General features: G+C 38.6%; 1 protein-coding gene across 7 annotated transcripts in view; it reads left to right on the forward strand.

Annotated features, from left to right (window-relative positions):
* Positions 1-11,277, forward strand: part of RUNX1T1 (RUNX1 partner transcriptional co-repressor 1) — a 112,646-nt gene that overhangs the window by 100,475 nt on the left and 894 nt on the right. For all 7 annotated transcript variants that reach the window (XM_086882648.1, XM_086882631.1, XM_086882638.1 and 4 more), the window contains 2 exons: positions 2,086-2,276; positions 11,248-11,277. The exon at positions 11,248-11,277 is cut by the window's right edge and continues 894 nt beyond it. In XM_086882648.1, coding sequence (XP_086738774.1) covers positions 2,086-2,276; positions 11,248-11,277 — 221 coding nt within the window. The remainder of the gene's footprint in view (positions 1-2,085; positions 2,277-11,247) is intronic.

The raw sequence follows: 11,277 nt of genomic DNA on the forward strand, positions 1-11,277 counted from the left end.
GCAAGAATACAGATTTTCTTAAAGAAATCCACTTTGTCAGTAACTGCAGTTCATAGACATGAAACGCCTGTATTTGAGTTGCCTCATTTTTCTGAAAATGGTAATAAAATTGCGTCTGTATGTTTGCCTGTGTATATTTCTTTTCTCATGATCAGTGAATGGTTACAGTTGGTAATAAATATTCAAGCACCTTGCAAATGTCCTACCAATTCCCTTTGCTGATCTGTGTGTGCCTGTGGGACTAGAATAGGAATGCATAATTTAAATATAAATTGCCTGTTTTGCATATACAATTAGACTAGCTGTAGCTTTGATCGTAAGCAAAAATTATTGTCCTGTATTGCCACTTAGATAGAATTTTAATTCACCTTGAATATTCAAAGTAAATTAAGCCTTGGCTGCATGGTTGAAGGGTATGATTTTTTCCTCTCCTGAGGCTTTCCCCTACACAACATTTATGGTAGGGTAATATAAGGGCATATTTTCAGCCCCATAAAAATAAAGGCATAAGTTTTATCTCTAAATCCCTCCCTACCCCCTTGAAAACTTCAATTGAAACGTCTCTTGCAGATATGCACACATGTAACGTGCACACATACTCCTTAAGAGAGCGCATCTTTCATTTTAGTTCAATTTTAGTCAGTACATGGCTTAATGTTAAGTCTTTATTGTAATTTGTGTAATAACTGAAAATGGAGACTTCATGTAGACACTATTTTTTAAATAACATGTGCAGAGCTATGAGATCTAGCTCAGGAGAGTGATTGAGCATCTGTATGTGAGAGTTATGTCTACATGTGCATGCACACAAATACATGGGCTAAATGCATGGACTAAAACTCAAATACATAGTGCCGTTCTAATACTTAAATTTTAATCTACAGTAAAACATTTTTAATAAAAATCTGTGGCTTTAATTAAACAGAACATTTAATTAAGGTGGGTTTTAAGTGCATGAAACAATTAAGTGCAAACACTTGAATGAAACATGTCATAATTAGTTTTAATAGAGTGTTAATTGGTACTAGGTTTGCCAAGTTAATAATTACCGCTTATTAAATTTTCAATTAATCATTGTCATTTTGCTTTGAATAAAGATGAAAATTAGATAAACTAATTCAGGGGGAGGATGGTTTCCTTGTTAATTAGAGCAGTTAATTAAAAAAAAAAAAGAAATTACTTGTTTTAGTTGTCAATTAAAAGACTGTTCATTAGTAAAATCTTTGCACTCTTCCTGCAACAAAAGCCAAATAACTACTTGGAGACATGTTTTCTGGAATAAAAGATACGACACTAGTACATACCAAAGAAAAGACCGATACTACCATAGTTGTTTTACAAGAAGCATTAAGGTTTGAGTTCAATGATGCAGGGTTCTCCTGCTCATTGTTAATTGTGCTCCAAAGTCTTGCTGGGCAGGGTGTGCTCAAGAGCTCAGAAGAGCCAAGAAGTCAAGTCTTCAAGTATAAACATGGATTTGAAAGACAGATCAGGAGGTCAAATGATTGTTCATAAACAAATTTTAATGTTTTCTCATAAAATGGTATGTCCAAGGAAAGAGACAGTGATTGAAAATTTTTAAGTAAACTCTTGGGTTTTTTTTTAACTTCATGTATTTATTTGTCAACATATGGGAAAAAATAGTTAAAGACCATAAATCCTGTTTTAATTTCCCCAAGCTTAAAAATACATTTTTAAAAGTCTGTAATATATCTTAAATAATAATTATTGTCGAGTATGTGCACATATCTGCTGTGCTACAAAACAAATTTTTTAGTGTTCAGAAAGATTGCAAATAAAATGGACCAGAGATCTGAAATGATTGTACCTACAGTACTGACTGCGAATCAAAACAGCAATAATCAGAACTAGTGGCAGAGACTTTGATGATGGGGAAGAAGCATCCAGTGCTTCTTGAGGATTCTAGAGGAACCAGGTTCCTCTGTGTCCTAGTCAGAATGAAGACTGTCATTCTAATGGAGAGTAATCGCGACGTAACAGAGAGAGTAGTGATGCATTTCCCACGTCAGTCGCAGGAAGCCGTGTGCCGATGTGCTGTGTGACGCGGATGTTTTCTGTTTGCAGAGGAAGCTGTCAATGAAGTGAAGCGGCAGGCGATGGCCGAGCTGCAGAAGGCAGTGTCGGAGGCCGAGCGGAAGGCTCACGACATGATCACTTCGGAGAGGGCCAAGATGGAGCGCACTGTCGCCGAAGCCAAGCGCCAGGCGGCAGAGGACGCCCTGGCTGTCATCAATCAGCAGGAGGATTCAAGTGAGGTAAGGGCCTTGCTGGGCAAGCATCACCTGTGGCTGCAGACCATAGGTGTGTCTGAGCTGGCTTTAATCTGTGTGACACAGGGCATCAGTGTCCACCATTAACTCTTTGCATAGCTGTTTTGGATGAGTATTTCAGGCATACACCGAGTTCCAAATTCTCTTGGCTATGTTATAATCTGAGCCCAAAATAGCTAGTGAGCTTGAGGTCTCTTCTTGCCTTTTAACTGCTGGTCAGGGTTACATATTATGTTCTAATTTGACTTTTCAGTAGCTTCATTTAAAAGCACTTCAAACTCCCATACTGAATAGATAAAAAGATGCTCGGTGAAAAACATTTGACACAAATCTAATTTAAAGAAATTATTCATGAAAGAGGTTGTAGAGAAAGGTGGGTAAAAACTTGTCTGGGGACAGTGTTGGATGTAGAAGCAATTAGCAAAAGATGGTGGTTCCTGTAGGACAGAATGTGAATGTAAATTTTCAAGTGTTTCCTTATTTTGAATGTATTGCTTTGGCTGCAGGGTATATTTCAGAGTTGAGGAGTGGGCAAAGAGCATTTGGTAGAAAAAGAAATAGACTGAGAGATCAAAGAGTAAAACAAGAATAAGTATGTTAAACCTTGATGTACTTTCAGACCTGAGAGTGGAAACCTTGAATTGTTATGATACAGGACGCTTGATACCATGGCTACATGGAAGCTGGGAGTGAAAGAGCAGTGTGTTTGACCAGTGCTACATCAGTCTAGATAACAATTAAATTTTATGCTTTTTTTAAAAAAGAAAAGGAGTCCTAAGTTAAAACTGCCTGTAAAAATGGACATGACAAGGAAATTTTGTCCATTAGAAGTTATTTGTATATAATCTCCATTTCTCAAGACCACTGAAATGAAAGAGCATTACCTTCATGAATTATTTATTGTTTGTATACTAAGATCTTGACTGTAGTAAACCCACTTTTTAAAATAACTTCTAAACCGTGAGGAGTGGGGGAAAAGAGTAGGTGACAATCCCTGTTACCTGGGGACAGACATTTGTGTATGCTCAAATATAAACACTTTGCAAGGGCTGGATGGGCAGTGTTGTAGGAGGATCCCTTAAGTTGAAAGATGCAGATGAGCTACCTGCAGCCTGCTGAGAACACTGGCAGAAATCACCAGCACATAAGTCAGTGGCATGCTGCAGTATGCATCTGTAATTTGAGGGAGCGTAAGTTTTTAATTCATACCAGGCTTCTCTGGAGATGAAAGACCATTGTAGGATCACTGAATGCCCAGAGTTTCTCCTTAATGTGTAGCAGATGAATAACAAGGAGACAAAAGGAATTGATTTTCAGCATCTGAAAGTTTCTCAGGAAGAAAGGGACTAGGGGAAGTATATGTACCCTTTAAGTACTAACTGTTCCATTGTAGATTAAATGAGACATAAATTCAATTTATTGGACTTTTGTATCTAAGATACTCAAGGACATTTTCCTGCACTGTTCGTAGAAAGGGCATCTTTCTGATATAACATCATTAAAAAGCTGTCATTTTATGTGTGTATATGTACAAAAGACTCCTATTGTTAAAAACAAAATTCCAAAGGTAAGTAAGTACCTTTGGAGGAAACAGCACATTCAATCTATTTAGTGAACTGATATAGTGTGAACGGAACAGAGTAAGTACTTACGTTCCAGTACATACAGCCACAAGCAAATGTGTATACAAAGGAATGTGTAGAGAGTTTGTATGCTGTGATTAACTTCTTAGCAGTTAAAGCTCTGGAAAAATCCATGTAACATCTTTCCTTCTTCTGCAGTAGAACTGATTATAAGGTTTGTCACTTCTTGGGAACAGGATGTTGGGGAAACAGTTCTTTAATTGCGTTCTAATGAAATGTGGCTGATAAGGTTATAGATGTTCTCAGGGCTGTGTGTCCTCAGGGAGGTTACTAGACCTAGAAATGAGGTCTAGTGTCCTGATCCTGTAACTTTCTCCCCTGTGGTCATCAAGGTGGCTGTTTTGAGGCACAAGTTTTAGTAAGCCATCAGGGAGAAATCAAGTTTGACTGTGTTTACAGGTGATTGATTAACTGCGAAGGGAGATGATGGCAATATTTGTTTGAGTTAGATGTATCTATTTATAAGCAGTTTCACTTCAGCTTCTAATTATGACAAACTCCAATCACTTATGCAATGCTTCTCACAGTTACCTGTTAACTCAGGATGGTTTGGTATCCTTTTTGGGTGACTTCTGTAAGAATGGACTGGACTTTTCCTTCATCTTTGGGGGCAGGAGATCAGTTTGCCAGTGCTTGAAAAGTGTTTCTTCAGAGTTGAGACTGTTTTTCAGATTTGAGGAATAAAACTCCACACTTGTTTTGGTATTAATTATCTCTTGGATCTCTCTGTGGACATTTCTCCTCATTTGTCTAGGTTGTCAGTCTACATAAACTTCTCTCTGTTTACAACTTTCAACAGAACATTTACAGCAATACAGATTCCTGTGCACTTAAGGCACCGGAGTAAAATTTCTAGAGCTAGAATATTTCCAGTTTCAAATCTGAGACTGTTACAGTGCAGCCTCTGAGTCTTGCAGGTCCAGGGGGAATGCCAAGCATCTCTCCTCATTCCTTATCTTTGCTGGGATGTTGTGCCAAGGCGTGCAAGAAAGCTCACTATAGGCTGCTGTATAACCTCCATGCAGTTCCTGACAGACAATATTTCTCTCATGGGTGTCATTATTTTTTTGGGCTGTTGAAACTATGAATGGAGATGAGAATTTGATGCCAGATTTGTAATGTATCAGATACAATTTTTGACTGATATGGCCACTCCCTGTCTATTGGCAAGGTTTCTCCCTTCATTTGTTTTTCAGTAAAATGCAGCCTGATCCTAGCTGAGGCTTCTTGAAGCTGTTCTGGTGTGAGAATTTTGTGGCATGATTTTTATTGCAGTCTGCTCCAGTTCTCATAGTGATAACTAGTACTAAGACTTGGGGTTTTTGTGATTATTATAATGCAGCCTCCTAATCGAAGACCTTTCAGAGATCTCACAAAGAAAAGTAGATTTGATTTTTGATGGTTTCTTTTGTTGGTGCTGCTGATTTCTGTGTTGGGTTGTTTTTTTTTTTTTTTCTGGTTTTGTTTGGGTTTTTTGGTATTTATTTGGTTGTTTTCCTTTGTCTTTAACCCAGACAAAGTAGGATCCCTGAGTGCAAGATTGTCTTCAAGAAAAAAGTGAAGTTGGGCATATTAAGATGACCAGATCAAAATTCCAAAATTAAGGGAGCACAAGACATTAAGAAGACTAATAGGGGAGGTGTAATATTCATAAGCATCTTGACTTTTAAGAAATGGTCTCCAAGATTTTGATAATGACCACGTTACATAACATAGGTAGAATTTTTGACTCTGGCTTGATCCTTTGTTGAGCCATTGTTCTTTACTTATCTGAGAGTTGTTCAGTGTGGTTTAGCTAGTGCTCCCACTGCTTCAGTGTCTGTGCATTTACTTTCTAAAGATTTCCATAGTTTTTTCACATAAGACCTTGCAACTGACCAGCTAATATTCATGGTTTTCTGTTATTGAAATTGGTTGAGGACCAGCTAACCAAGCAGACTGCTGCTGGAAAACAAAAGGACCAGGAGAAGGCCTACCTGTCAGCATGGCTGTTCTGAGCCACAAATCCTTACAGTTGCTTGAAAAAAGATGACCCATTCATCAGTAGTTGGCTTGGCTAAGTACGAAAACATGTGTGAGCAGTGTACTCTGTAATGACTGCTGTGCTTGCTTTGGCTGCAATGTGCTGCTTTGCAAATCAATTTTAATAGTGAGGGTGAACAGTTTAGCAAAGAGACTGACTGCCCAGATTGTAAAGGAGGGAAGGGGGGTGGGGTGGGATCATCAAAACATCTGTCTTTCTGGTTTGGTATAAAATGCCACTGAAAAATCTGACACTCAGTGTTCTGATTCAGTTTTGAGTAGGTTGAGGGCTGGGGACAGGGAAGGAACACAAGTGTTTCAGTTCTCTCTACTTAAAGCAGATGCTGACATCTGCTCAGATAAAACAAGAATGTAACTGCTCCAACACTGCTTTTAGGAGATGTGTAATGTTAGGGCTTGTTTATATTGAAGCAGTTCATGTTGTATGTGAATATCACACCTGACATTTTTGAAGACAGCTGGGTTCAATCTCTGCTGACCGGTCCATTGAGACCAGGACTGTGCCAGCAAACCTGACTCTGAGCATCAGATGGTGTGATTCAGGCAAGCCTGGTTTTCAGGCTGGTATTAAGTTTAATACCTATGTCAGCTAATGTTTAATTTTTTTGGCAGAGCATCTCTTGGAAAGTAGCACATCATCCCCTGCAGTACAGAGGCACCAGAGCCATGTGCTCTGCACAGGATCAGTCCAGATGTGATGTGAGCATTGGCACTGCCCCAGACTGCTAAGCTAAGCCTGGCTCACCAGCTTGCACGTCTCTTCTGTGGGCTGCTCCGCACTTCTGTTTGCAGGATTTAGCTACTCTCACTGACTTGTATGAAAGTTCACATATTTCACTCAATAAACAGTGGCTTAGGCAAGCCGGGAGTGTTCAGTGATAGCTGTAACTTTACTAGAAACATCTAGAAGTTTTACATTTTTACACGGTGTGGGAATTTCCTAAGTACCAATACATTTTCCTTTCTAGTAAGTCTTGGATAAAATTCTCATAAACAACTTTGCTGGATTTTTACACTGCTATTCAGCAGCTCATACAGTTCTCATTTATGCCCCTGTGGTTTCAGTGATTTCTAAATGTTCCTTTTCTTGTGGCTAGCAGTGGTAGAATTTTGGATCTCATGGGCACTGCCGAACTGGGAAAAATCTCAGTTCTTTGTACCAGCCATGCTTCCTTTCATGGTGAACTGGTGAAATCCAGAATTTCTCAAAGATGACAGAATGAGTTTTTTTTTTAAAATTTATTTAAGCAAGCTCTATACTAAGTCTCAGTTGGAGTGTCAGAGGAAAGCAAATACTCAATTCTAGTTAAATATTTCAGAGATGAAAGCAACAGGATGGGCAGAATTACTGACAAGTATATGTTTTGGTACTGGAGACCACAGAAATGGAGACTTTTTTTTTAAAGAATTTTCATGAGAGCAAACAGGAGTGTTTGAAGATAGAAGCTTAAGTGCATGAGAATTGAGAGTTTGACCTAAGATAAGGCTCTGACCTAAGACTGAGGTTCCTTGTCAGTTGAAAGAACAGGATGAAATATGATCAGTGGCATAAATTCGGAGTGAGATTCCCATCTGGTGTAATTTAGCTCAATTTCATTGAATTAATTCATTTTCAAGGTAGTGAAGTTAAATTGAATTATGTTGTCTGAGAATCTAGCTTTTTGTGTAACCTCACTGTTTCACTGGCAAACCAACACAGTTAAGCTGCAATCTAGTCCTCGTAGTTTTAGGTACATCTGGAACTCTATAAAGCATGAGCTGGAAGTGCAGTGTAGTAGGTCACTACCTAAAGACAGAATATATAGACCAACAGAGACTTTGAGAGATTGGCTTCTCCCTTTTCCAATCCATGATCAACTCTAGCTGTACCATTCCCCCTGTTTGTCCTGTGCTTTAGTGATGGGGACTCCCCAACATCTCTAGGCAATTTGCTCCTTTTCTTAACAGAATTTTGATCCTGTTACTCCTGCTTATCCATGTAGAGATGGATGTCAACATTCACTGCTGCAGTGATGTTTGGGTGCAACTGCCCCTTTTAGGTTAACATCTCGTATTTGGCAGTCTGAGTTCATTCAGACTCTTATCATGGCTTGGTGTTTGTCTGACTTCTGATTAATCTGTCTGCCTTTCTTCGGGTTCTTTCAAAGTCTTGTTTGTCTTGCTTGATTTTCTGTATTTGAAGTGCATCTCAACCTCGATGAGGCTCCTAGCTGCATCTTGCCAGTGATAGGAGATAGTCTTAAATCAAGTGTAAGACAGTCTGTAGTTGTGGTCATATGCCCTTGTATGAAGATTGTCATCTCGTCATCAACATGACACTGTGGCCATCTGTTGTCCAAGATGCTGTGTACACACCTCAGCAAGGGTGCTCCATTTTGCTGGTACCTGCTAGAGCATCCCAGGAAGGAAGATACCCTGAGTATGTTCAATCCCATTGTGAGGTCAAGCTTTGTCTGTGATAGCTGGATCTGCTGGAAGTACATGAGCAGCAGGGGCATACGAAGCACAGCCCAGGCTATTAGCTGGTGTCTCAAGTCTGGCTTTTTGGTAAAATTTGGGGCTATCAGCCAGCACTGGGAACAGAAAGCATTTGTTTTGAAAGCTTGTGGTGCCCAAGCCTGATCTTTGCTGCTCTTTTTCACTACTTGCACATGAGAAGGAGCAATGAAGGGTCACAATGGTGAGGGCTGTGTGGGACAGGGAGTTCTGCATGTCAAATCCAGCTGTTGTCTCAGTACAAGCTCCCTGTGATGTGTGTGCTTGTTTATGTTAATTTGCACTGTAGTAATTTTTAAATGCAGTAAGTTGCTGCATAAATGTGAGCAGTAAAATTTATTTTGAAATTCTTGTATTTTATGTGGTTTTATTCCCACAATTACACTAAAGCTGTAATGACCTGTTAAATTAGAAATAATAAGTCCAATGAATAAAATCACATACCGAGCAGTGTAGGACACATTAGTAATCATGTAAGGAGCCAGCTTAGTACTTCACCACTTCATTAAAATCTTGCACCTATGTATCACTTTTCATGTTCTGCACAGTCTGATAGTTAACTGATGTTTATTTTAATAAGAAAGTTGAACCAATACTGCTAGAATTCAACTACTATTTCCTGACATCAATACAGATCATGTGGTAAAATACTGAAATAATCTGTGGTGGCTCTGGTCACATCTGGAGTCAGATCTCTATCTGCTCCTCAAAAAGGGAAGGAAAGTGAAGATTCTTCAGATGCTGGCCTATATTAACTGAACAGATACCGGAATGAGCTTGACATCCTCATGGTAATTCCCATGCAGTTAAAACATGAACTTCAATGCTGCAAACAGATCTGCACAGGGGAGGAATTCCTGCACCTGGGCATTTGCTGGCTGTCTTCAGCATCATTCCACATGGGGGGAAGGTGTCTTTTCAGAAATGTCTGCATGGGGATTTGTTTTCAGCTGAGGGAATGGAGGGAAATATGGGCCAAACCCAAGGCTGGCAATTTGGTTGGAAGCAAATAGCTAGGAGATCAGCAGGCATGGCAATATGTGGAAACTGTGCAAGTACAACTGGAACAGAACTACACCATGTTTACTGATCACAGTACAAGCAAGCATGAAGCTGTCAAAATGAAACTTTCATTAGTATGAAAGAAATACAGAAATATTGTAATATAGAAATAGAATATGTACTAAAGAACAAAAAATAAATAAAATATAGATACATATAAAATGCAAAATATAAATATATTAGTAGAATATATAATAAAGTATAATAAATATATATTGCAATAAGGAAATGTTAGTATAGCAAAAGAAAGAGAATCCAGGTACACTTAGTTATCTTTATGGTTAGAAGGATGAAATGCCAATACAAAATGCTAATGCGAAAATGTCATATCATTTTGGTGTATGCATAAATATGTCTATGTGGATACATGTTCATGTACAATAGCCTAAATTACTTATAGTGATTTTTACAGTTATTGTGGAGATAAAAGGTTGTTTAAAGAAAAGGTGTTTGCAAATAGTATAGATATTAAGTTCCAAAGGTGGATTTACCTCTCTGGCACTGGACAGAGTGTGAGCAAATGAACCTGAAACAATGACTACTGAATCAAAACCAGGTGATGCCTGGTTCAGACAAGGAGTCTGAATTCCTGACGTTTAACTACCAGAAACATCTGTTTCTGTGTGTTGGTAATTCCACCTTTTTTTTTAAAGTGTTTTTAAAGATGGGAACAATTTTATGAATTAAAAAAAAAAGTCCCAAACACATGTATCTGTAATTAGTCTGTACGTTTAATCAGTATGAACTGAGAATGCCATATACCTTTGATTTCAATCTTAAAGAACAATTGGGCACAGGACAGTCACTCTTTCCCCATTTGCCAGTATATGCCTATGCAAAAAAAAACAACCAACCCTCCAAAACAATGAAAACCAGAAAAAAAAAAAAAAAAAAAAAGAGAGAGAATATGGAACTAACTCAGGTATATTTTCTAAAGCCACTTGATACTGATTAAAAGTCTAATTTCCTTAAAATACTGTTTTGGATTTAGGTCTTTGTTTCATTTTGGAATTGGGATTTTTTTTTTTTTTTTTTTTTTTTTTAAGTAGTTGAGGAATATCACTTAAGGATTGGCTGTGTTCCAGCATCCAGCTGGCAGAGCTATAGAGTGTGTTAAAGTGAATAGCACACATATTCTGCAGTGGCTTCCCCCTCCTGCCAAAGATTTAGACTCTAGCTTAGCAGTTCGCTGCCAGAAGTGCCACTGAGTCAAATGGTATTACTCAGATGATTAAAAATTAGGTTTTCCTAGGGTAGCAAGTTTTCCTAAGTCAGCAAGTTTTACCTATGTGTTAAGTAATTTTTTTCCTTTCTTATTTTGCATTAGTCCCTCTCCATTTCTGGAAAAGCACTTTTTTGTGTGCGCATGTTTCATTATTTCTTTTAATAAATTTTTAAGAGAAGCTACCAGAAGTTTTACTGAAGCTTCCTGTTAGTCAGCATCCTGCTGGTTGCTGGATGTGGGGCATACTTGGAGTTTGCACCATTAGTACTAGCAAAGAACTGCTTCTGTTCTTGCATGGTTTCTGAGACAGAGTCATCCAGCTAACTGGAACTCCTGTGGAACAGGTTCAGATACCCAAGATAGCACCTACTGATGGCTCAGCTGTCCTTAGGCGGAGGATTGACCAGCAGTACCCTGCCAGCTGTTTTTACTGTAAAATTTAGGACACTAGCTAATTTCTCCCATCTCCCTCCTCTTTTGCTTCTAGAGTTGCTGGAACTGTGGCCGGAAAGCTAGT

This window comes from Cyanistes caeruleus, chromosome 1 (assembly GCF_971803275.1).
Source record: "Cyanistes caeruleus chromosome 1, bCyaCae1.hap1.1, whole genome shotgun sequence".
NCBI lineage: Eukaryota > Metazoa > Chordata > Aves > Passeriformes > Paridae > Cyanistes > Cyanistes caeruleus.